This window comes from Hylobates moloch, unplaced genomic scaffold (genome assembly GCF_009828535.3).
Source record: "Hylobates moloch isolate HMO894 unplaced genomic scaffold, HMol_V3 SCAFFOLD_56, whole genome shotgun sequence".
In the NCBI taxonomy this organism is placed as follows: Eukaryota; Metazoa; Chordata; class Mammalia; order Primates; family Hylobatidae; genus Hylobates; species Hylobates moloch.
Window position 1 is genome coordinate 363,231 of NW_026652331.1, and position 27,861 is coordinate 391,091.

The 27,861-nt window shown below is 37.0% G+C and overlaps 1 protein-coding gene and 1 pseudogene across 3 annotated transcripts in view; both read left to right on the forward strand.

The window, feature by feature from the left end:
* LOC116463738 (arf-GAP with Rho-GAP domain, ANK repeat and PH domain-containing protein 2) overlaps positions 1 to 24,286 on the forward strand; it is a 182,333-nt gene extending 158,047 nt beyond the window's left edge. For all 3 annotated transcript variants that reach the window (XM_058434826.1, XM_058434827.1, XM_032146988.2), the window contains exons 28-33: positions 1,327 to 1,466; positions 9,859 to 9,941; positions 11,023 to 11,058; positions 13,031 to 13,094; positions 19,467 to 19,601; positions 23,724 to 24,286. In XM_058434826.1, the coding sequence (XP_058290809.1) occupies positions 1,327 to 1,466; positions 9,859 to 9,941; positions 11,023 to 11,058; positions 13,031 to 13,094; positions 19,467 to 19,601; positions 23,724 to 24,095 (830 nt within the window). In that variant the 3' untranslated portion in view covers positions 24,096 to 24,286. The remainder of the gene's footprint in view (positions 1 to 1,326; positions 1,467 to 9,858; positions 9,942 to 11,022; positions 11,059 to 13,030; positions 13,095 to 19,466; positions 19,602 to 23,723) is intronic.
* LOC116463741 (LIM and senescent cell antigen-like-containing domain protein 2) lies at positions 24,282 to 27,245 on the forward strand (annotated as a pseudogene).
* Positions 27,246 to 27,861: the final 616 nt, after the last annotated feature.

Consider the following 27,861-nt stretch of genomic DNA (forward strand, 5'->3'; position numbering starts at 1 on the left):
ATAACTTTTAAGTTCAGGGGTACTTGTGCAGGTTTGTTACATAGGTAAACTTGGGTCATGGGGGTTTGTTGTGCAGATTATTTCATCACCCAGATATTAAGCCTAGTACCTATCAGTTACTTTTCCTGATTCTCTCCTTCCCCCCACCCTCCACCCTCCACCGTCCAATAGGCCCCAGTGTATGTTGTTCCCCTCTATGTGTCCATGTGTTCTCATCATTTAGCTCCCACTTATAAGTGAGCACATGTGGCACTTGGTTTTCTGTTCCTACGTTAGTTTGCTAAGGATAATGGCCTCCAGCTCCATCATGTCCCTGCAAAGGACATGATCTTGTTCCTTTTTACGGCCACATAATACTCCCATGATGTAAACGTACCGTATTTTCTTTATTCCGTCTATCATTGATGGGTAAATGTTCTACCTTAGCAGTTTTGCCTTTCTTACCCTTGCCTGTTTCACATTTATAAAAATTTCTTTAATGCCTTAAAAATGTGTGGATTTGAGTCAGAATTCTTAACAGTGTTTCCTTTTTTATCTGCGTATTTGCATTGTTTATACCAGTGGGGTTCAAAAGAAATACAAGCCACATATGTAATTATAAATTGTCTAGTAGCCACGTTAGAAAAAAGTAAAAAGAAACAGGTAAAATTACCAGTACGTTTTATTTAATATCACATATCCAATATCCAAAATACATTTCAATATGTAATTACTATTTAAAAAATTGTGATATATTCCTTTTTTATTATTTTATTTGAGACAGAGTCTCGCTCTGTTACCCAGGCTGGGATGCAGTGGTGCGATCTCAGCTCTGCAACCTCTGCCTCCCAGGTTCAAGCGATTCTCCTGCCTCAACCTCCTCAAGTAGCTGGGACTACAGGCGCATGCCACCTGTAGACACGGGGTTTCCCCGTGTTGGCCAGGCTGATCTTGAACTCCTGACCTCAGATAATCCACCTGCCTCGGCCTCCCAAAGTGCTGGGATTACAAGTGTGAGCCACTGTGCCTGGCCGATATATATTTTTTTCATATAAAGTCTTTAAAATTTTGTAGAAACCTTACACTTATAGCACCTCTCAACCCATACTAACCACATTTTGTGTGATTTCTAGCCTGTGGCTACTTGAACAGTCCAGGCAGGCCCATACATAATAAATAGCAATACTTCAGACACATGGTAGTCCCGGAAGTTCACCTTAGACTTTAGTGGTAGTAAACAAGTTCTTATTTTACATTATTAAAACTGACAATATAGAAATGTTGTGTATTGTATTTCAAATAAGTAAAAATGTACCCAACTCACAAAAGTAATGCTGTGCTTTACAGACCGGAGTACACTGGGAAGCATCAAAGAAGGAATCTTGAAAATCAAAGAAGAACCATCCAAAATACTATCTGGAAATAAGTTTCAAGACCGGTATTTTGTTCTACGAGATGGGTTTCTCTTTCTTTACAAGGATGTGAAGGTATAGTATTTGAACATGCATATATTTTTATTTGTGTGGGTATTAACAATCGTATTTTATGCTACTGTCAGCCATCTCTCTTGGAAGTCACTGCCTGCAGTATATAAAATGCATGGTAAGCTGATGATTTCCTTCAGCCTCTGGTATAAGACATTAATGCACTCAGTAACACAGTGAAGAATTTTCTAAGGCCTTTTTAGGCACCTCACATTTTGAGGGACAGTAAATGACTTAAGCCCTGGAGAAAAGTCTAATATGTGTTATAAATCAACATCTCAGTCAATAAAATTAATAGAGAATGTGTGATACCCTAAAATAAAAGGCTTCAGATTAGTTACTGGAAATTAATAAAAGGGGCAATAAAATGACCAAACCCAAAAGTTAAAATAAATCTTATTAGTATCTTTCCTATACAGTTGAATGAATTGACTCATTTTTAATTTCATATGTATTAATGTAATCTTATTGATATAGTCCCTCTAATTTATTTCCCTAAAAGATCTTATTAAATCATTGTGGAGTGGATAAGAGAATTAGAGATATAAAAGAGGGAGTAGATAAATGATGTAGGTATGAAAATATTGAACTTAACATCAGCAAATCTCATCTCTGTGAAGAGCTGGTTACATGAATAAGTAACTTAACCTCTCAACCTCGGTATCCAAATCCGTAATTTCAGATAGTATGAGTTCTGCATGTCAGGTTGTTTTAATGCTTAAAAAATAATATATGATATTTTTTATATTCTCTGGGTGCAGGTTACACCAGTATGTTCACTTTAATAAAATTCATTGAGCTAAATATGTATGATTTGTGTACTTTTTATGTATGTATTATATGTACACTGCAATTTTTAAAAAGCATTAGGATAAAAAAAGCAAAACAAATATGTGCACAGGCCCCACCTCCAGGGATTTGGTTTTTATAAGACTGCAACAGGTTAACAGCATTTTTCTTTAATTTGTTGAAATTATTTTTGGTTTTTAAGTTCAGGAGTGCAAGTGAAAATTTGTTAGGTAAATTTGAGTCATGAGGATTGGTTTTACACATTATTTCATCACTTAGGTATTAGGCCTAGTGCTTATTAGTTGTTTTTTTTTGATCCTCTACCCTCCACCCACCAAAAGGCCCCAGTGGGTGTTGTTCCACTCTATGTGTCTCCATGTGTTCTCATCATTTAGCTCCCACTTATAAGTGAGAACATGTGTTATTTGTTTTTCTATTCCATGTTAGTTTGCCAACGATAATGGCCTCCAGTTCTATCCATGTTCTTGCAAAGGACGTGATCTCATTCTTTTTTATGGATGCATACTATTCCATGATCGTGGTGGATAAGCTTTTTGGCGTGCTGGTGAATTCAATTTGCCACTATTTTGTTGAGGATTTTTGCACTGAGGTTTCATCAAGGATATTGGCCTAAGGTTTTCTTTTTTGTTGTATCTCTGTCAGGTTTTGGTATCAGGATGAGGCTGACTTCATAGAATTAGTTAGGAAGGAGTCCCTCCTCAATTTTTTGGAATAGTTTCAGTAGGAATGGTACCAGATCTTATTTGTACATCTGGTAGAATTCAGCTGTGAATCCCTCCGATTCCTGGGATTTTTGTGGTTTGGTAGACTTTTTATTACTGCTTCAATTTCAGAACTGGTTATTGGTCTGTTCGGGGATTCAGTTTCTTCCTGGTTTAGTCTGGGAGGCTGTATGTGTCCAGGAATATACCCATTTCTTCTAGTTTTTCTAGTTTATGTGCATAGAGGTATTCATAATGTTCTCTGATGTTTGTTTATATTTCTATGGGGTCAGTAGTAATATCCCCCTTATTGTTTCTGATTGTGTTTATCAAATATTCTCTCTTCTTTGTTAGTCAAGTTAGTGGTCTAATAATATATGTGAAAATTCTTTTTATAAATATAATGTAATAATAATAGCATGCTCATCCAAAGATACCACTAAGAATATGAATAGGCAAATCCTAGATTGAGAAAAATGTATTAATAGATGTACTAATATTCCCAGATTGAGAAAATGTATTAATTAACATATATCAGAAAAAGACTCATATCAGGAGTACAAAGAGCTCTTCTAAATCAACAATAAGAAAAACAGTTCAATAAAAATTATGGCAAGGATAGAACAGTCATTACATGAAGGAAGATGTAGAAATGGCCAATAACCCATTGATCCAAAAGTGTTCAATATCATTAATAATCAGGACATTAAAATTAGAACCACAAAACACTATTTTACACTCATTGGTATGACTAACATCTTAACAGTGATAACACCCAATGTTAAAAAATGATGTAGAGTAATTGGAACTCCCACATAAATTGTTGGTGGAAGGGTAAAATGACACAATCACTCTGTAAAACTATTTGTCAGTTTTTAAATGAAGTTACTAACATAATCTATCCCGTGATCCAGTGGCTTTACTCAAAGCATTTGTGAATTATATTCACAAATGCACTTGTACAAGAATGTTCATAAGCAGATTTATTCATAAAAGCTGATAACTGGAAGCATTCCAAATGTCCACCAATAGAAAAATATTCTACTCATATAATGGAATACTACTCAGCAACAAAAATGAATATTAAAACAAGCCACAACATTGGTGAGTTTTTAAAACCTTTGAAACCAAAGAAACTTGACACAAAATAGTATCATATAAGTCTGTTCATAAGATGTCTAAGAACAGGCAGAACCATTCTATGGTGATGGAAGTCAGAAATTGCTTAGGTTGGGGACAGAGTTTGCTGCAGAATTGCCAAGGAAAAGGGTCAGTGGGGTTCTTTCTAGATAGAAATGTTCTGTATCCTGTTTTGGATGGCGGTCACATGGGGGTATGCAGCAACAACTCTCTTTGAGATTCAAGTAGTACCAAGGCAATTACTTTAAATGTAGAATGGAAGTCAGCAGGACCTGGAAAATACTTTTTTAATATTGAATTATAAAATTCACTTGGGTAAACATTGCTTACACACTTATAAGTGAATGGTGCTTCACTGTGTTCTGTTGTGGAGATGCACAAAGACAGACCGGACTGTAACAGCTGTTAATATGTTACAAAGAAAGAATTGTTAGGCAGCTTTCCAAAGCTGTGGCTGTATTGTTCTGTGGCTTCTGTTCAGCACTCCCTGTGCTTTAATTACTTTCTCTGTGTATTCCTCCAGCAGAGGAGCCTCCATGTGGGCATGAATAAATCATAGTAGCATTGTATTCTGTGTATACATTCCAATGTTTGCTTTCCTCAAGGACAGTGGAATGTCCAGGCAGGAGACTAATAAAACAGCCTGAATTCTGCAGCCCTTATCACAGATTAATATTATATACTGCATTTGAACCCCCACTTGATATCCAGAAGGGAGTGTGTGTGGGTATCAAGTGGTTACTATCATTTATTATCATTCTTCAATTTTACCCATAGAGGAATACTAGATTTCGTAGAATTATGGGGCTATGTGATGGAACACACCAGATTTTAAGGTTCACGAGCTTTACATTTATGCTTGTGAAAATACAGGCTAGACTTCACAGCTTATTATTCTAGTCAACTAGAACTGAGTCTGATAGAATTTTGTTTGGTTTTGTGCAGTGGACTAACCTTGATTTTCAAAAGACTGATTTCTTTAATCATAGTCCTTGCATATACATAATACGTTGGTTAAGGATCACTTTTGCAGTTGGTGTATTTAGAAATCAACCTGAACTTTTTCGTCCCATCAAGAAACTGACACTTTTCATTGTGTAGCAACAGAAGGTTGCTAAAAACAAATATAGTAGTTTGTGGTAGTAGTAATGACAGTGCAGTAATACTAGCAGCAACTAACATTCAAGTGGCTACTCTATGCGAAGCAGAGTTCCATACATTTTAGTTGGATTATCTCCTTTTATCTATACAGTTACCCCACGAAATTGGTACTCATTATTCCCACTATGCAGATGAAGAAATAGACTCTCAAAGACATTACATAACTTGTCCAAAATCACATACACAGTAAGCGATGGAGTCAGAATTGATTTCCAGGCATTAGACTCCAAAGGCTCTATGCAGAAACTTACAAAGGAAATTTAACATTTGTATTACCTTAGTGTTTTTGCTGGAAGAATTTTATGTGTAGAGAGTACGTTTATTTTTATTAAATAGTATCAAACATTTTTAAATAAGGAAATGCAAACAATTCAGTTTTTATAGTGTTTTCTCTCAAGCTGATGTACACTTTAATATCTGCCGCAGGGAAGGCTGTTCATGCAGTGACTTTCACAGAGGCATTGTTTTTGTAAGTGAGATGAAGGGTCTCATATCCCTTAACAGAGTAAGTTTTCCTTTAATAATTTGTATCTTTGTGAAAGGATCATCTTGCTCAATCTGAGCTAACTTATATAACCTGGTAGGCAGTGATAGTCTCAAGAACTTGTCTGAAAACAGTGTTCTTTAAGGACACTGAACACATTTTTTAATAACAGTGACCTCAGGTTATAGAATTATTGTCTGATTATTAAGCATTTGAAAGTTATATCTGCCTATCTGTCAGAATAGATTAATGCAACTGATACTTTATAATTTTTACATTTTGAAAAGGAGATGAGAGATTCATGCTTTTCCTTTAAACTCAAACTATGATTTACGCATGACTTCATTTTGTTATTTTTTCATGTTACTGATCTGTCCCTATTAATATTGATGGTGAAGCCATTGGCGATGTTAGCTTTTTAAATGATTTTATAGTAAATTATCAACAGTAAAATCTCCTAACCTTTTTGAGTAAAGACTTAGCATTTGTTTTAGTGGTTGCCATTAATATATGCATGTTTGTATATATTTTAAAAATGATTTAGTTAAAAGGGAAGAAAAATTACAAATTGAGAAGTGTATTTAAAGCGACTTTGTGTTAGTTAGAGATAATTTATGAATGCTCATTAAGAACAAATTGGGGTAATACACAGGGAAAGATATCTTTTGTTCTGCAAGTTTTCCCTGAACGGAAAATGTTAATTGTTTTCAGACTTAATTTACATAAAAGGTGAGAGGTTTCAGAGAATATTACCATTATACTGTTAATGGTGTGAAGAAAGCAAATGGGTAAAGGGGATCATTAAAAGTTGCCTATACTTTAATAAGCAAACTCTTTTTAGGTGCCAAGAATAATTTTTTAAGCATGCTCATTTAATTGGCTAACTTAAAAACTTCACTTTGAAATGGAGTGGCTGAAGCAACACATTTCAGACTTCATAATAGTCTAGTATATTGAACTTTTTGGAGAAATTCTCTATAAGTTACACATACCAAAAGAGAAAGTTGTAATAAGCCAACAGTAATGCGATCTTGCCAAACGACATTTCCTTTTATAGAACTTTCCATTAAGATCTGTATAGCTCTTCTTTATGAATATTCAGTTTCAAAACTGAAATGGAAAAGAATGTGTTTCTACAATTGCTGATCTCCTCTCAAATTATATCATTTGTGTTTCTTTGGACAGGCTGTGGTATAAAGTAATGAGCTTGCATGCCAGGAGTGACTTGGGCAGTCAATTACCTCAGACTCTCAATCTACTTATTACCAAAAGTTTTTCAAAATGTAGGCAGTCATGAAATCATCAGTGTCCTGTGTAAATGAAGACTGGTTCAGGCACAGTGTTTCTCATTCTCCAATATGCAAGTCCTGTCTTCCCCATACTGCTAGAGTTGCAACCAACCCTGCTGCTTCGGTTGGGACTGCGTCTGAGGGAACAGCAATCTAAATTATTAAAAGGAACACAAACCTTGGTTGTAATTTGATTTAACCTCTGACACAGGTGGCTAGGAGTCACCTATACTGCATAAATTCCTAATAGCTCTCCTCTCCTTGAATATATCCTACTGTGGGCACTTACTACCTTACAAAGCTACCTCATACTAGACAGTTCAAATGGTTAAAATGTTCTTCCTTAAAATTCAGCAAATTAGCAGGCTACAGAATCAATATCCAAAGGTCGGTCCCCAGCTGGATTTAAAAGAGAAAATGCATAAACTACTTGAAAACAGCCTTAAGAAGTGGAAGCTTATGAGAAGAAAACTATAAAACTTCTCTGATAGGAGTAAAATTGATGTTAAATCTGCTAATATTGATTTATAGGTTTAATGCAATTATTTTCAAGTTTGCAAAGGAAATTACTTTTATAACTTCAAAAATATTTGACAATTCACCTCAAAGGATAAATAGATAAGAATAATTTGAAGACATTTTGGGAGATAAGTAAAATGGATTTGAATTATTTTGCCATCCAACTATTAAGATAAACAGTAAAACTAAAATACTTAAATATTATAATCCTTGTATAATAGTGAACAAAGAGCAATGGTACCATAAATTTAGGTAAAAAATTATATGTTAGAATTTAATTTTAATAAATATGCCACAAAAAGTTCATGTCTAAAGGGATGTTTGTTCAATAAATTGGGGTAGAATAATTATCAACAAAAAAATTTCAGTGTAACTTGTCATTTATACTGTATATAAAAAAATGTATTCCAGATTGACAAAAGATTTAAATCCTAAAAAAAAGCAACCCTTAAAGCTACAAGACCATGGAACTGAATATTTATCAGCTATGTGGTAACACTTTAAACTTAAGCAAATGTTAAGAAAGCACCCCCAAAAGATCAATATATTTGACTTATTAAAAATAAGGTAAACCGTGAGCTAGGTTAAGGCAAAGAGCAATTTGGATAGACTATTTCATTTAAAAAGACAGGGCAGTTTCATATTAAATACATAAAGAACTAGTACTAACAAGTAAAGACATGGATAAACTGTTTACCACATCAAAACTACCAATGGCTAGCAAATACATAAATACACAATCACACTTAACAATTGTGTTACCTGAGTGTTTTTGATAGGGTAAATAAATTTACCCTATCAGTTTAGACAAGATTTTTTTCTGAATCATATTCTTAGCCTATGACTCAGTGGTTAAATTTCTAGAAATCTAGCCATAAGGGGAAAAATTCAAAATACGTTTTTTAAAACATATTATCTACTATGATAATAATAGTGAACTTACTGATAATAGTGATTAGGAATAAATTCGCCATGTAAATTCCAGGCCTTTGGTCACCACAGCATTATTTCTGATCATCTTCCTGGTTATTTTTCCTCTGTATTTCTTTTATATCCTCCTAACCTATTTGCTTTATGAAACTAATTTTTAATTTAATGAGCATATTTTCTCCCCCTTTCTAATTTGACTGCTGAGTATTGCAAGAGGTGTAAAGAAAATATAATTGCTCTAGGGCCAACTGTAAATTTTTAATAGTCTATTTTAATTAGGATAATTTTCATTAATTTGGATATTTGAGATACCTCAATATGTGTTCATATATATTCACGAGTCTGTTTTCCATAATTCTGAAATCCAACCAGCATAGAAAATCCCAGCTCATTCGGTGGCAAAATCTGACCCAAAACAACACGAAGATATATATAGCCTTTATCTTGAAAATATGAATATCTTTGAATACAGGGTACTGCCCCAGTCAACACTGGTGATGGGGAGTTACAAAACATATGGCATATGCATTGTATTATATTTTTAAAATATGAAAAATCACTTCTGATGTGATTTGGTCAGGGTCCTCTAGAGGTACAGAACTACTAGGATAGATGTATATATGAAGGGGGGTTTAAGGAGTATTGACTCCTACAGTCACAAGGTGAAGTCCCACAATAGGCCGTCTGCAAGCTGAGGAGCAAGGAAGCCAGTAGTGGCTCAGTCTGAGTTCCAAAACCTCAAAAGTAAGGAAGCCAACAGTGCAGGGCCAAGAGCCCCTGGTAAACTGCTGGTGTAAGTCCAAGAGTACAAAAGCTGAAGAACTTGGGAGTCTGTTGTTCAAGGGCAGGAAGCATCCAGCACAGAGAAAGATGAAGGCTGGAAGACTTAACAAGTCTGCTCTTCCATCTTCTCCTGCCTGCTTTATTCTAGCCACACTAGCAGCTGATTAGATGGTGCCCACCCAGTCCACTGACTCAAATGTCAATTTCCTTTGGCAACACTCACAGACACACCCAGGAACAATACTTTGCATCCTTCAATCTAATCAAGTTTGCACTCAGTGTTAACCATGACATGATGCACATCTGACCTCAAGTGTTTTTGAATCAAGAATTTTAGAGCTATGTGCATGTCTGTATATACATGTGTACACATATATAACATGAATATATCCAACATTATTAATATGTATTGATTGTATTGTAAATCCTAAGAGTCTTCATTTACTAAACTCATGAAATGTTTGTTTTATGAAACATTGAGAAACTAAACAATTCTAAACCCAATCATTAATGCTCAAAGAACATGTAAGGAAATGTGTAAATCAATTTAATTACAAATTATTTTGTTTTCCTTACAGAGTAGTAAACATGACAAGATGTTTTCTCTCAGTTCCGTGAAGTTTTATCGTGGAGTGAAAAAGAAAATGAAGCCTCCAACAAGGTAAAGTTTGAAAGGGAAGTGCTGAAAAGAAAAAAATTATGGGAAAAATATGTCTGTTTAAGGATTTAGGGATCAGTGGCATTAGTCTAACTTTTTATAAAGTAAGTTTTAGGCAATTTTTTTAAGTTGCTTCCCCCGTCACAGGGTTCTTATGGCAGATCAAGGAACTTGTATGAGTAGATAAGGAGGGATGATGTTCCCACTGAGACTGAGACCAAGCTCCTTGGGGATTGCAATCTCTCTGTGTAAAGTAAGAAATCCCGGGAGGCCCTGTCTACTGGGAAGTACATAGCTTCCTCTGCATCTCATTCCCTGAGCTGTCACATCACAACCTGAGGGCGTCTCAGGCAAGTCTACACACAGGAAAGCAAATGCTGCCCTCCAGCTTCCTGATGCTTGGCTTCTACAATGTTTTGGTTCTGGCTCTGTAATTTTCCCTTTTTACTATGCTGACTTTGGTACTGAAAACCCATCATAGCATGTAAGTGCTAGAGGAGGTGGGTGCCTCCTACAGATTGTGTGCCTCTTTAACATTTCATGTACCCCAGCATTTGGTTTACGCCACAATTTCTTGTCACAGATTACTTTGATTAGCTAATAAATGTTTGCACTAATACTTAGTATCATGAACATCATTTATATGTGCTTGCTTCTGAAATTTTGCTGCTGAAAATTTCTTCACGTTTGCCTTCATACTCAGTTTCTAAGCCTAGAGCATATACCTCTGTTTTAATAGGCATGTTATTTAATTTCCCCCAGTAACAGTACGTGTCTCTATATTATCTTATTTCAGTCATTTTCGTAGATATTTGGCCTTATTCAGTTAAGAGTGTCTACTCAGAGACGTCTCCTCTCTGCCCCATATCATCATAAGCCTCCTTCCCTCTACATAAATGTGTAGCCAGATCCCTTAGCATTTAGCATTCACCTCTAGCTAAGTCCAACACATTGAATCATCACTTGTGGAAGTCTATGCATTCCCACCATTAAATCTCATCTCCTTAACATCTAATACTGTTTTCTGCCTTGTAAAATGTATTATTTTTAATTTATGTGTGGTTTTTTTTTCTATGTGATGCAGCTGGGGATTGACCGCATATTCTGAGAAACATCACTGGTAAGTTAACAGCTGACAACTTTTGAGCATAATATATTGGTGACAATTTCAGGAAAAGAATAATTTCAGTAATTGCAGATAGAACTACAGATGGAAAGTGTTTTGCCTAAATGAAATTAGGGTTGTTTATAAAGACTTTGAGCCTAAGAAGAGGAAAACAGGTTTGTATCAGGGTTCAAGTCCCACGTATCCTATTTGGCAATGCCTCTGAAGTGAAACTACGTCTGATTTCTTCCATAGTTATTATGAGTGTAGAATTCAGCTTTTATGAGATAAGTAGGCGATAGTTTTAAAACAGAATAAGAACTAGCTAAAATCAGATTTCAGAAAAACATATCCTGCTCTCAACCCTGTTCTTTCTATATATGTACTTTTTGCCATATACTGTTACCAGTATCCGTCAGTATTTCTAGAGACTGTACTAGATGTTTCCTTCTCTTCACCTCCCTGTGTCTAATCAGTCACTGAGCCACACGAGATCTGCCTCTTCCTTGTGCCCCTCATCCACCTACAGCTCTCTACCCTGAGGGCCTGGCCTTCATTGATCTGCCTGGATTATTCCAGGAGTCCTAAGTGCTCTTCAGGCCTCTTCTTTGCTTCTGTTTTGGCATACATTCTCCACCTCTCCACTGAGGAGTGTTTTCTACGCTGTACCATGTTTCCCTCCTGCTTTAAAACTTCTGTGAATTCTTTCACCTATAGGATCAAGCACAGAATTGTTGCATGGCATGCAAGGCTATATATGACTCCATCAACTTCATCTCCCACAGCTTTTCTTTTTCACTCAATGACAAAACAAGCATCTATCTTTATTCACCACGCATTCCTTGCTGTTTCAGATCTGCATGTGTGATGTACATGGTCCCTCTACTGAACCTTTGTTTATACTTTTCGCTTCTCTTTCCTCTCATACTTTTATTGTCCCCCTGATGACCCAACCAACTCAACTGTCAATGTTCTTTGAAATCATAGCTCAAATGCCCCAAAGCCTTATCTAATAACTCTCACCTCTGATCATTATTTCTTCTTTGCACCTACAGTATTTTATAAACAAGGGTACCTAATTAAAATGATTTGTGGCAGGAATGGTTTTCCTGGACATGGTTAATAGGGAAAGACAATGTTTTCATGAGGTTCTGATGAAGAAAACACACATTTTTTAGAAATGTCATTTTCAACATTTTTCAGGTAAATCATTTTGATAATACAGGAATGTAAAGAATACAATTACTTTGAAATGCCCATTAGGTCTTTCCAATATCAATTATAAAATTTTCCTCTTATAAAGAACAACCCTCTCCTCATCCCCAAGTCTGTGGTTTCTATGTTTGCGCTCAGTTTTATTTTTGCTTTTTCTCACTGTGTTGCAATTTATTTGTCTACATGCTTAGCTCCCCTAATAGACTACAGGAGCCTTCAGGACAAGGTCTCTGTTTTATTTAGGCTTTCAATAAAAGGTTACTTAATCACTGTTATTGGATATGTGGTGGTTTTTCATGTAGTTTTATTTTTTATGAATCTGTGGGTATTAGTGTTTATAATTACAATGATGGAGACCATGTCTCAGCCTTTTTAAAAGAAAGATCTGCTCTTACGAGAATGTGCACATATTTTGCTTCTCAGGCTCAGAATTTTAGTGGAATACAGTGTTTTACCATCATGTACTTGAAAAGGCAAAATGAAATAGATCTTTCTGCCTTTCCAAAAAATATTGGTGATCATTTTGCAGCACTTACCAAAGCCTTCAGTTGTATTTTGTTTAAACCGATGTATTTACACTATAACTTTGTATTGTACATTTAGCAGAAGACCAAAACAACTTGTACTGAAATGTTCCACTTTTGTGATTGCATTATGTCATTAATCAGGAGAATCCCAAAGAGATTTTTGATCACCAGATCACTCAGCAGATACACTAGAGGATAGTCAATTGTCTTTTTGAATGACATAGTTTATAAACCTCGTTTTGCAGGCACCTGTGTTGTGATAGTTCACAAACTCAGACGGAGTGGATGACCAGTATCTTTATTGCCCAGGTACGAGATTTGTTTGAACTATCCAGCAGAGTATAATAACTTTGTTTACAGGAAATGTTAGTGTGATGATGGTTTTTAAAGAATTTTTAATAAGTATTTTAAATGTATATACAATTGGCATAAACTTTGATTCTCTCATTCTTAGTTTTTAAAATAGTGTATTAAAGTTCAAATTTATTCATTACCTTTTGAAAGAGAGTTTATTCCATTAAAGCTTCTTTTCTGCCAGCCCCACAGCCTCCTTGGCTTAGGTGAGGTATGTTGCTTTAAAATGGTCGTGTAAGAAAAAGGGACTTTTCTAAGCTGTCATCCTACCACAGTCCCACATAGACCTTCATTTAGAAAAGTGTTCTATTTCCCTTCTTGTTCTCCCACTCTCTCCACCCCTGCCTTTCCAGAAACAAGGACAGGAACCTACTTTTCTTTAATAACTATTGTGTGCTAGATACTTCATAAGAATAACTCATGTATTCCTTGCAGCAAACCATACAAGATGTTTTTTGGTTTTATAAAACAAATGTTTTGTTGTTTGCTCAGGACCATATATTTAATTAGTAGTTTAAACCTAGGGATGTCTGAGGCCAACGCTTATACTCAGTTCTGTATTTGTTTTCCTCCCTAGAGCAGGACTTACCCTTTGGAGGAACAGTTAAATAGTCCCATTAATTGGACTGGTTTGTTTCCCAACCTTGTCTAGCGAAATTCCCACCAGTACTTCTCATGGAGCATTGAAATTCACTGGTAACGATTAAGTTGCCATTCTTTATTACTGAGGAGGTATTTTCCTGTTTCCCTTATGAGGAATAAGTTAGCTCACTCCAAAATCTAGTTCTTATTTGTTCTGAAAATAGTTTTCTCTGTTCATTTATGTATTAACCTTTCCAGTGGTTAATAAACACAGTTCTTCTCAAGCCTGTCTCTCTACCATTACTACCTGGAAAAACATGTGCACAAGAGACTGGCTAACTTTTTAGAGGCTTTTATTCTTCTTCTCCTTTTTGTAACTTATTAAAATTCAGATATTCAACTTCTTTTTTATTTTTTTATTTTTTTTGAGACAGAGTCTCCCGCTGTTGCCCAGGCTGGAGTACAGTGGCATGATCTCAGCCCACTGCAATCTCTGCCTCCTGGGTTCAAGTGATTCTCCTGCCTCAGCCTCCTGAGTATCTGGGATTACAGGCGTGCACCACCATGCCCAGCTAATGTTTGTATTTTTAGTAGAGATGGGATTTCACCATATTGGGCAGGCTGGTCTCAAACTTCTGACCTCAGGTGATCTGCCCACCTTGGCCTCCCAAAGTGCTGGGATTACAGACATGAGCCAATGCGCTAGGCCATATCGAGTTCTACTTTAGGAAAAACAAAAAAACTGGATTTGAAGTCTTTTGGTAAAGTTGGGACTATAGAGTCTAAAGCTGTTACAGTGTTGTTTGTGGCACAACTAAATTGATGTTTTTGTTTTTATAATTGTAGTCAGTAGACTCTGCAGTTGAAATTTAAGGAATGAATGCAGGAAGCAAAGCCTAGTCTCACTACGAGGTTATTTCTCACTGTCTCATGTTTTAATCCTAGTCCTCGTCTCAAAGATTTAGCCTAATTATCTTTCCTCTGTTCTTTTTACTTCTTGGTATTATTCAGGTCCTCCCTTAAGATAAACACAGAAGCCTTCTTGGATTTAAGGATTTATGGTTCATATCTGTAGGGAAACAGCAAAATAGCAAATATTAATGTATATGTTAAAAGCTAGACATACACACAAACACGTATGTGAATTAACAGTAAACACCCCTTATAATGAGCTCTTTTTGGTATTCAGAGTACTTTTGTAATCTCCATGCTTTCCACACCCCTGCCTCAAAAGTCGTCTAGACTTTAGCTTAAATATCCCATTCTCAGAGAAACTTTTCCTGACCTTCAGATAAATTAGACCTTCAGGCTATCACCCTTAGCATCCTGTACTTCTCCACTGTGACAGTAATTAATAAAGAAAAAAAATGTAATTAGCTATTTCATGTCTGCCTCTCTTACTAGAATGTAAACTCCATGAAAAGAAGGGCTCTTCATTATATTTGGCTTGTATGTCAAGTACATGTTCAGTTAGTATTTCTAAAATAGGAAATAGGGTAAGAAAATCAGTTATCAGATAAAATTTCAAATGGATATCCGTGTGATAAAATAGGAGAATCATAAAATATGTCAGGTAAGGAGAGCATGTGACTGACATAAGGAAGGCACTAATTGAGCAAGGTTCTCAGGGAATGGCCTTCTGAGTAGGTGACCTGAGACCAGTCTGAAATGAGAGGGGAATCATGCAGGCTTCCAGGAAGGATCATTCAGGGATGGGGCCAGCAGGGTAGGTCCTGAGACATCATCACTGTCTTGTTTGATTCTATAAACATCATGAAGGTAAGATATTAGAGATGAGGAAGGCTTGTGACAAGTTATGTAGTTCCTGCTTAATAGTTTGAAACAAGGGAAGGATATAATCCAATTTTAATTGAAAAAAATTATTTTGTTCACTTCGTTGAGTCTGCAGTGTAGAGGGTCAAAGATGCAAGTGGGATGAACAGCTATAGGAAAGAAGATGTCAGCTCAGACTAGGGTGGTAACAATGAATATGGTAAGACAAATTAAAATTCAGGAATATTTTGAAGGTAGAGCCAATAAGGCTTTTGGAATTATTGTGAAGCGACTACATTGTCTGTGGTATATACCCTAGAGTTCCTTGTCACACGCCAGGAAAATTTAGGACACAGACACACATGAGAAGTTTAGGAGCAGGAGGTTTAATAGGTAGAAGAGAAGAGAAAGAGAAACAGCTTCCCCTATAACAGGAAGAGGTCTCCAAGCAGAAAGGACCAGCTGGTGCAGAATGCGCAGTTTTATAGTACAGTTTGAGGAGGTTGTGTCTGATTTACGAGGGGCTCACAGATTGGTTCGATCAGATATGGCATTTACATAGTGTATGGGTAAGTCTGGTCACCCCCACCCTAATCTTCTTATGCAAATGGGCTTTCCAGTTGATTGACACCATCTTGTCCTCTCCTTACAATGCATTTGGCTGGCAGAGAAGGTAAGATGGAGCCACCATCTTGAAAATGTCTAGTCCTTAGTTCCTGCCAGCATTCACCCCTGCAAGCTCCTAGATTGCAGGCTGCTCTTTGTTAGAAAATGGCTTGGGACTGCTTTTCATTAAAAAGAAAAGCCAAGGACTCCCATGCCCTTGCTATCTGCTTAGTAATTCCTTCTTAACTACTGTGTCAACTGGCTATTGCAATTTGAGAGGAAGGGTAGAAATCAGAAAAAATTCTAGTTTTTTGGCAACTGTCAGATATAAGTGGGATCATCAGAGATGTGGAAGGAAATGGAGAGTTCTGTTTTGGCCACAGAAAATTTGAGACACCTATTAGATACACAGATGTGTATGCTGGGCAGCAGGTTGGATGTGTGGATGAAAAACTCAGGCACAGGTTTGGGGCTAAAATGTAAATTTGGAGGAAGTCAGCACTTAGATTCTATTGAAAGCGATAGGATTAGATGAGATGCCTGGGGGAGAAGGTTTGAGGTGGAGAGGGAAGCATGGAGGAGGGAGGGGGAGAGAGAGAGAACGGAGGAATAAGCCCTGGGACATTTCAAAATTTAAAGCATAGGCAGAAGAAAAGAAAACAGCAAAAGCAATGATAAGAAGTAAGAAAGGAGGAAAACCAGGTGATGGGTACAGAAAATTCTGTCAAGTAATTTGCTCATGTAATTAAATGAGGTTGTGACTAGATAGAGGTGAAGGTAGGTTTGGGGGTTTTGATTTGTCTTTAAGATGGGGGAGTGTGTACTTGCATACATTATATGAAGACAATCCAATCAGGAAGAAGAAACGGATAGAAGAGGAGAGATGTTATTAAACCAGCAGAGGCCCTGAACATACATGAAATGATATGATCTAGTGCATGGTTATTCATGATTAAAAATCATTGTACAGCAGAGAGTGTGGCACATTTCTTCTCAAATTATTGACCACCTCAGTTTATGGCCTACTGAGCAATTATAGATATGACTGGATAAAAGTTATTTGCAATCAGCAAATATTGATTGCAAGAAGTAAATTCACTTAGATGACTATAGATGCAAGGAGATTGGTACATTTCATGATGGGAGTATTTTCTTAAATGATCAGTAATAACTGTTGGATTGAATCAGTGAGGTCACCATATGTGATGCAGGCGGGGTTTTTGAAGTATAAGGGCAGAGGCAAAGGAGAGAAGTAATCTTCAGAGAGTGAGGAAACCAGTTGACCCATGGTAGAACTTCAAGGCAGTGCTGAATGGTTTCTTAAAATTTAAGGTTAAATTTAAAGTGTGATGGATCTGCAGAGTAATTTATTTTTGTCCTCCATCAACTGGCAGGCACTCATGAAATAAGTTGAATTGTGTTTAATTAGGATTGGGGCTCTGCCAGGCAAGTATGATAGAGGATGAAGGAGCAAGAAAATAAATAAGTAATCAGATAAAATTTGGACTTGAAGATATTTACAAGGAAGTGAGTTTACTGATTGACCATGAAATCAAAGCCAGGCAATGAGGGAAGTGGTAAAAAATGTTGTGAGAAGAATGGTAGTGGATTGGAGGTCTCAAGGAGTGAAAAGAATAGTTAAAATGAATGAAACTAAATTTAGTTAGCTGGAAAGACAGGCAAGGGTTAGAAACTGGAAGGCAGAAATGGAGATGTTTAGGTGTGGTCTTTGGTTATAAAATGAAAGTTTGATCCTCGCCTGTATGATTCACGCTGTATGACTTTTGAAGTCATTTACAAATAACTACAAATATTAAATCAGAACACATCACTTGGATGTAAAGTAGAAAAACTGCCTCTTAGTTCAATTCAAGGAGAGTTAGCTGGTATTCACAGTTGTATATTATTTCAGAAAAGAGAAATATGGATTTGGGAACCGAATTTACTCTTAGATTCTTCAAAATATATTTTAGTGTATGCACTACACATCAGTGATTTGAAAGTGTAAGGGTAATTCACAAAATTGCCTAATTCCCTCTCAGTCAGTTTTCTCCCAGGTTTATGTTTTGGGAACATGACAATTATATAATATCCTTTTTTAAACCATGTTTGGTACTGTATCATAAAAATAATATGAAGCTATAACCTTCCAATTGAAATACTGTATAACCTACCATTATAGATTTGCTGAACTAAGGTAAATGCTTCACTAACGTTCAAGGGTACATACGATGCACATTAAAGGATCTGCACTGTAAGATCATTGAGGAATAAATGAAAATTATATGTACATTGATAAACACTTAGCTTGGCAGTTTGTCCCTTAGTTAAACTAGTTGTTATTATGTGGTGGGTAGACAGTAAATATTTGTTTAAATGAGTTCTTTGCCATAAAGCAACACATTAAAATAAGAACTGCAACATTAAGAACAATAATCTGTCGCTTAAGAATTGAGGGAAATAAAGAGTAAACATTTAGCTATGTAGTTTACTAAATGGTTTTCATTTCATTACAATATCTGTAAACTTTTCATTTTATACTTGGTATTCTGTGTTTCTGTCATAGATTGTTGTTTGAAAATCAATATACTTTTTCCAAATTCTGGAACGTTAATCTACCCTGGGGAGTACAAAATTCTTTAAAGAATTTTTTATATGTATATATCAGAGATTAATCACTCCAGAGCTTATATTTTTACCTGTGAACATTTATCCCCATCCAAATTAACCTTTCTCCAGTCATATGTATAATTATTTAGAAGGCAAGAATTTGTAGTCAACGATTTGAGAATAAACGTGCCCCACTCTCCGTTGTACAATGATTTTCAGTAAAGATGTTTAAATGTCTGAGTAAAAAGCTTGTATTTCTTTGGAATTCAATTAGATTAAATAGTAACATTTTTCAAGAGGTCATAAAGTTAGGCTAATTTTTCTGGTAGTCATGCCTTAGGTTGATTTGGGATATATAAGATGAAATTATTTTTTACACTGAAATCATATTTGGTGTAAATGTATAGTTACTTAGATTACAGTGCCTAGCATTGTAGACAAGTGTACTATTTTTCTTCCACAAAGAGATTTGCCAGTTGCCTCAAATATTTTTCCCCTTTTGGTTTGATAAGTAGTATAGAAGGCATGTATTCGAAACTTAGAAATTGAGCTGAGACCTCAAAGCTCAGTTCAGTTAAGAGTTTCATGTCCTGGAGCGCTGCTGCCTCCAGAGTCAACATCATAATCACAAATGGAATTCTCATGGATATCAGATCATCTGATGTGGATATGTGGGAAAGAAAGCAAGTGGCTTTATGACATAGTATACCACATAATCAAATCACACACCAACAGCAAGAAATTGTGTTTCCACAGCATGAAAATGATATATGGCCACCAGCTGGAAAGGAACGAAAACGTTCAATAACCAAAAATCCCAAAATTGGAGGTTTGCCTCTGATTCCTATACAGCATGAGGGGAATGCAACCTTGGCCCGGAAAAATATTGAGGTAGGTCAGGATTTTGTTTGTTTTATATTCAATTATAGAATATATTTTCCTATGTCATAATGTGATTAGGTCATTAATTACTTCATTGGCGTCAAAAGCACAATAATAATCACTTTGAAAAGCATGGTAATAATCACACACAGCAAGAAAACAGTATGAATAAACTTATACCTTTTATTTTAATGTCATTGGCCACCCAATCACATATGCACAATACGACTTATTTTCTTACCTCTAAAGTAGCCGATTTTAAATACGTGTATAGAAATTCTGGTGATAAAATCACAACTTCAAATTCATTTTACAAGCTTACTTAAAACACCTTCAGAGTAAGCCCATAGCAGCATCTGTCTGGAGCCCTGGTAACTAAACTTTCTAGTAATATAATCACATTCCAGTGCTTTGGGAACTGATGGGGTCTCTCAGTTAATTTAAGGACCTATAAGATGACCCCTGAGAATCAAAAAAGAAGATTTGGCATCTTTCTTGAAAGCTCCTGTTTGTTTTCCTTCTCACCTTGAGGGTTGGGCATCAATCCTTTAAAATAAACCAAGCTCTTTGTAAGATTCGTAAATATAAGGTAGTTTGGTGATTTGATAAATTTGGCAAAGACATTTTTTAAATGTTTAATGTTGGAAAAACATAATGAAACTTACTTTATAAGGCAATAATAGGAATTTTTTTTAAAAAAATTTCATATGAACCATGAAAATATTTGCCATAGAATTATTCATATAAAAATTTTAAAAAATATATTTACAAGATAACTAACCATTTTTGACCCTTTGTTTTAAAAATGAAAAGTGAGTTAAAATATTAAGTATAATATATTAATAAAACTTAGTCCTAACAATGAATATATTCAAGAATAATTATTTTTCAAAGAAGTTGTTGGCAGATTGATAAATTTTGTGGCTAAGCCTGGCTTTCATTCAGTCCTATTGAAAGTCATATGAGAATACTTTATCCAGGTAGGGAAGGCTTCATGGTGGAAGTGACTTCTCAAGTTAATTGGAGAAATTAGTAATGAGCCAGCTGAATATGCCAAGTTTTTGGCAGAGGAAATCACACATGAAGAGGCAAACAGAATGCTTAAGAATGCACAAACTAGATACTACCTGCGGTCCTCCTACTGAGTCCCTATAAAATCATGGATATCTTACTTTTTTTTTTTTTTTTTTAATTGAGACGGAGTCTCGCTCTGTCACCCAGGCTGGAGTGCAGTGGCGCAATCTCGGCTCACTGCAAGCTCCACCTCCCGGGTTCACGCCATTCTCCTGCCTCAGCCTCTCCGAGTAGCTGGGACTACAGGCGCCCGCCACCACGCCCGGCTAATTTTTTGTATTTTTAGTAGAGACGGGGTTTCACCGTGGTCTCGATCTCCTGACCTCGTGATCCGCCCGCCTCGGCCTCCCAAAGTGCTGGGATTACAAGCGATTACAAGCGTGAGCCACCGTGCCCGGCGGATATCTTACTTTAACGCCATTGTTCTAAGCTGCTTTATCTGTAAGCATGTGGGGTTAATAAAAGCCCCCACCTTATAGTGCTGTTGTGATGATTAAGTGACATTACACATGAAACTTTATTAGAATAATGACTAGCATATCTTTAACATATATTGAGGCAAAATATTAAGGAACTTGGAAGATGATATGGAATAATTCGTTAGTTTTTTTCAAAATTGCTATTTTAAGAGCAATATCTGTAAAACAAAAATAACGAGCAAAGAATGATGATGCAGTGAAGCAGAAAATAGTGACATAGAATCCCACCCATAAGCCCCTCTCTTTGTTGTTAGTATCCTGAGCACAGCTTGATGTGGTAGAAAGCAGCACATTGATTTCAGAAAGGCCAACCTGGGGTCCCCTCCCAAGCTCTCACTTATGCAACCTTGGGCAAATTTTTTTCTTTGAGTTTCTATTTCTGCATCTTAAGGTAAAGAAAATTTACTTTGAACTCTGAATAATACAGAATTTAAAGCGTTTCAAGTGTTGTGATGATTAAATTTATTGATATGATTATGTATTTTACAACATAAAGATTAAGTAATACAGTGAGTTTGGTAATGAAAGCCAATTAAGAGAGTTTCTAGTATACTCTGTACATATTGGTCATATTACTTTTTGGTGTCCTAAGACCTCTGTAACCATTGGCTTGCCTCTGGATTTAATGGAAAATATGAAGGCACAGGCTAAAGCCATGTGAATGATTTGCTATGAGAACCCATCCATTATACCATTCTCTAGCTATGATAAGTAAAAACTACTCTGTCTGCCACTGGGAGAGACAGACTCTGTTTCAGATTATTATTTCCATTCAAACAACTGGTTTTCCCTCAGCACCCTGTGACATGAACTGGCATTGCCTGTGGCAAGCTGTCTCTTGCTCTTCCACTTTCAGACTTTCTCTCTCTCTCTTTTTAAATTATTAATGCCTAATCTTTTAAGGACAGTAGAGTGTATAAACTATGACTTTCTTTCCCCATTATCCATGCACTTGGCTTTCTTCATAACATTCAAGGCAATTTGGCTCACCATATTATTCATGCAAAGTTCCTCCTCACTCTCCCATCCCCTAACTCTTCACAGTTCACTTCCATCACATCTCCCCACCTTCATTTAAGGTTACATAACTTAGGCTAATATTATAGATGTATTAGTATATTCCCTCATTGCTATAAAGAAATGTCTGAGACTGAGTAATTTATGAAGAAAAGATGTTTAATTAGCTCACGGTTTCACAGGAAGCATGGTGGCAAGCAGATGCTTGGCTTCTCGGGAAGCCTTAGAAACTTACAATTATAGCAGAAGGCAAAGGGGAAGCAGGCACATCTTACATGGCTGGAGCAGAAGCAAGAGAGAGAGGGGAAAGGTGCTACACACTTTTTTTATTTTTTATTTTTATTTTTTATTATTATACTTTAAGTTTTAGGGTACATGTGCACAACGTGCAGGTTTGTTACATATGTATACATGTCCCATTAACTTGTCATTTAGCATTAGGTATATCTCCTAATGCTATCCCTCCCCCGTCCCCCCACCCCACAACGGTCCCCGGTGTGTGATGTTCCCCTTCCTGTGTCCATGTATTCTCATTGTTCAGTTCCCACCTATGAGTGAGAACATGCAGTGTTTGTTTTTTTTTGTCCTTGCGATAGTTTTCTGAGAATGATGGTTTCCAGCTTCATCCACGTCCCTACAAAGGACATGAACTCATCATTTTTTATGGCTGCATAGTATTCCATGGTGTATATGTGCCACATTTTCTTAGTCTAGTCTATCATTGTTTAAACTTTTCTTCATTTACTCATTCAAAAATATTTATTGATCATTTCCTATGTGTGTACAAGGTTCACACTTCAGTGAACTAATTAAACAAAAGGAAAAAAAACAGAAACCTTGCTAGACATATCTAAGCAGGAGTGAGTAAGAGGCAAGTATGAAGTGAGATTCAATTTGAATAACTAACCCAAAAGACATCTTTGAAGTGATATGTTGAATGCATGTTAAAATGAATTTCCATGGATTGCATTTTACAGATGTTCCTCAACTTATGATGGGGTTACATACAATTAAACTCACCATAAGGTGAACATACTTAAAATAAAAAATGCGTTAAATACACCTAACCTATGGAATGTTGTAACTTAGCCTAGCCTAGCTTAAACGTGCTCAGAACATTTATATTAGCCTCCAGCTGGGCAGAATCATCTGGCAACACAGCACACCATATCAGTTATTCACCCTCGTGAGTGCATGGCTGACTGGGAGCTGCAGCTCACTGCCACCGCCCAGCGTCACGAGAGAATGTCCTACCACGCATCACTAACTGGAGAAAAGATCAAAATTCAGAATTTGAAGTATGCTTTCTACTTAATGACCATTGTAAAGTCAAAAAATCGTATTGAAATGTTGTAAGCCAGGGACTGTCTGTAGTTGATTTTGTAGCTCTAAGATTAGTATAGAAATTCAGACATGCCACTTGTATCGAAGTAAAGTTAGGACCTAAGTCATAGAAGTGAGATATTTTATAGGAAGCATCAACTTTTATGTGGATTGCACTTTCTAAACCTAAATTGTGCCAAATCTTGCTTCCCTGTGAGACATTTTATTTTATTTTTAGAGTGCAAGAGCAGAACTTGAAAGGCTGCGGCTCAGTGAGAAGTGTGATAAAGAGTCCGTGGACTCGAGCTTAAAGGAGAGAGCTTCCATGGTGGCCCACTGCCTGGAGCACAAGGACGATAAACTTCGAAATCAAACCCAAAAGCATCGGAGTTTCAACTGCCTGGAGGACACAGAGCCTGTAGCCCCACTTGGGCAACCAAAAGGCCATAAAGGCCTAAAGACGTTGAGGAAGACTGAGGACAGGAATAGCAAAGCTACTTTGGACTCTGATCATAAGTTACCATCAAGGGTAATTGAAGAACTTAATGTGGTTCTACAACGGTCAAGAACCCTTCCAAAAGAATTACAGGATGAGCAGATTTTGAAGTAAGAAATAAAATGAATTGCTCCCCAGATTATTTTTTTTAAGATTGTATGCAATCTTTATGTGTAACTCCGAAACTGAACTATAAGATAATTCATAAGAATTTGCCTATTGATAGGCAAATCTGTCTACACTTAGGCATTTAAGGAGCATTTAAAAATATGTATATATGTGATTGAATATAAGATTATTTTGGTCTGAACAAAGCTTGTAAAGTTTCACTGTATTAACTTTGTGTAAGAAGACATTGGGTTACTTAGGTGGTCAGCCCTTTTAAAGTAGTTGTCTGTTAAGTGGTATAATTTATGAGCAGAAATCTCAAACTGTACTGTATTGTATAAAATGCTGTGTTTAAATGAAGCCTAAGAAACTATCTGTAACATATTTTGCACTTTGAGAAAACTTGTATATTAAATTACCATATGTTTTTAGGTTTACAGAGGTTCCAGCTTAGGGAAAAGAAAGGGAAGTAAATTGAAAAAGGGGGGAGAATTTATTGTAGTGGCTGCCTAAAACACACTGGAGTTTTTAAAAGAAGGAAGGAATTAAATGTCCTACAAAACAAAGAAGTGAGCTAAGATTCATTCTAGTTCACTAATGACCAGAACTTGTCAATGAGAAACCACTTGTTAAGAAAAAAGTCCGGTGTTTATTTCCCAAGAGTAATATTCGGCCAACAGATGTAAATAATAGCACTAGCCACTCTTATTAATATTTATAGTGTTAGAAAACCAGCCACATTACAGATTCACTACGTTTGAGCTCATTGTTGGTGGCTGCTAAGAGGAAACTTACACTGCATTGGAGAGGTTGTGTACACAGGACCTGGCCTGGATGCTGATTGCACTGTCGTTGTATGCAAGCATTTTTTTTTTTTTTTTTTTTTTTTAAGAATGTCTGACTATACTTTTGGTACGAACAAAATTCATCACCACAGGGTCCTGTTGTTTTGTTTGATTTTTAGAATTTTTTTTATTATTATTAAGTAAGGTTGTAATGTTTTTCTCCAAATTGTCAGAAATAACTGGAAGAATACAATATATGGCCATTATGGAGCCAGGGGCTAGTTGGTGGTTTACTACACATTTGGGGGCTACCTGTTCACATTTAATCTAGGTTTTTTTTTGTTTTTTTTTAATAAAAGAGTGGTCTCTTCCCTGTACTTATGAATAAGGACAAAGCCCTATTTTTGTTTACACATAAAGATCAGCTACTGAGTTGGTGATTTTCCTGACAGACAATGCTATCTAATCATAGTTCATGTTAGGGGAAGCGTTTTTCCATCAGTTTCTTTAAAATCGGATTGTTTGGTAAGTTTTGATATTAAACATTATTTTATGTAGCTAAGCTTTTTTTTAGCATTTCTTTTTTATTTTTCAATCTATATACACAGGCCCATACATCAGTCAGTCCAATCATAGTACAGTAATGTGGTGGTAAATGCTATGAATTTCTTCATTGTAAAATACAGATCATTTGTATTTTGGGGTGATAAAATAGTTCACCATGGGTATGAGATATTTATTCTTTAAATCAAAGTAAATTAGAATTTTTAAAAAGCACAAAACTGCAGGACAGTTTATGAAATAGGTGGCACTATTAGGGAATCTTCCTTTAAAGCAAGAAATCATGTTATTTAGACAGAAAAACTTATCTTAAACATACTATTTCTAATAAATATTTATATTTTTATGAAATAAAGAGGTATGTGGAAATTAATATTTGGTGATGTTGGACAGTGGAAAAGTATCTAGAGTTTTTACCTGCCTTATCTGAATTTTTCTTGAAACTTGAGCTTAAACTCTAATAGCTGTTTCCCTTTCTATTCTGAACAATTGTCTCCATTTTTCAAGTGTGAGATAAGGGCTAATGATGACATCTCATTTATTTTGAGTAAACATTAAAATTGTTTTACAAGTCTACTCGAATATGACTTTATTATTTTCAGAAGTTGAAGGTTGTTATTGTGAAATAGATCAAATAGATTAGCTTTCTTTTCTTTTTTAAAAAATTTGAATTTAATATATACTTCAAACTGGCTGTATTGTTTTTCCAAACAGGTCACTGTAAGTAGCTTTATTTATGTAAAGACCCACTTGCTGAGAACCAGGCACAATTACAGGCTCTGTGGCCTGTATTGACAAGGCTGCTGACCAGCCACATCCCTACAAGATGCATAGTACCACCCCTGGTTTATAGGCATCTCTGCCAGCCTTGCCACATCACAAGAAGGCCAAGGGACTGGCACAAGTGCCTGGCACCTCAGCAGTGCCACTTGGTCATTCATGAGCAGTCCTTCATGTTCAGGAACAGTGCCTGCCACCCAGGCCACTTCAGCTGCATCCACTGTAGGAAGGAGCTGACTGGTGAGGCCCGTGAGCTGAAGGGTGAACTCTACTGCTTGCCCTGCATTGACAAGATGCTGTCCCCATTTCTAGGGACTGCAGCCAGCCCATCAAGGGCCACATAATGAATACACTGGGCAAAGAGTGGTGGCATGCAGAGCTCTCTGCCCTGAGTGTGAGAAGCCATTCCTGGGGCTCTGGCACTATGAGAAGAAGGGCCCGGCCTACTTTGAGATCCACTACAGACAGCTCTTTGGGACATCTGCTACAGCTGCAGCCATGCGCTCAAGAGTGACATTGTATTGGCCCTCAACAAGGCCTGATGTGTGTGAACTGCTTCTCCTGCTCCACCCGCAAGAGCAGGCTCACTCTGAAGATCAAGTTTGTGGAGTTTGACATGAAGCCCGTGTGTAAAAGGTGCTAGGAGAACTTCCCACTGGAACTGAAGAAGAGGCTGAAGGAGTCATTGGAGCTCATGTCTCGCTAGGCCTAGCCCAAGTCTGGGGACCTCAACTCTGAAGGCTCTCTTGCCTGGCCCTTCTCTCCCTCCCTTCCTACTCCCAGAGGACCTCTGCCTTCTCCCTCTCCAGCTCACTGCCTTCTCACAGCCGCCTCCCACTGCTATTGTCTGTTCTTGGACTCCTCATCTCCCTTTACCTGCTTCTTGTCCTCCCCTTGTCTCCTTCCTCATCATCTCTACCCTTTCTATTCCCTTATCTCTGCCCTCCCCAATGTCTTTTCTCTCCTTTGTGGTGGCTTCTGTCTTTCCTTCTGTGCAGAGGCAGGGACCCAAGAGGTGGAGAGCCTGTGAAGGGCCTGGGCCCATGCCCTACGACTGCATCTACCTGTGTCCATGGACTTCAGCCTGCAGAACTCCAGGGATAGCAAATCAGGGTCTGGGGTCACCAGAGCTCCTATCCTGACCTGTCCCTCCACACAGGGGACCAGGTTGCACATATTCCTGTGGGACCTTCCACCCCAGAGTGTACCCACAGCCAGGGCAGCCCACCTGAGCTGCAGGACCAGGGCCACCCTTCGATCTTCCACCATTCACTTAACCATGTAGTATCCCTGTGCCCAAGCTGGGCCAGCAAGTCCTGCCACCCCATTCACTACCTGCAGGGACAGGAGCCCACTTCCATCAAGAGGACTTTCTGAAATCCAACCTTGTCCCCTGCCTCTGGCTAGGCCACTTGGTTCTCCCCTTCCCCAGCCCAGAACCTGTGTTGAGACTTTGGGTGTGGCTGGGAATAGGAGGTGGTAGGGTCAGAGGTGGCTTATTTGCACCTCCAAGGAGAAGAATTCCTCCATAACCAGTGCAGACCTATGTTGGGACTCAGGCTTGCATAATGAAGGCTTAGTCACAGGAAAAAAAAAAAAAAAAAATCACTCAAAGTGCTCAAAGTCACTCTCAATTTTATTAATGT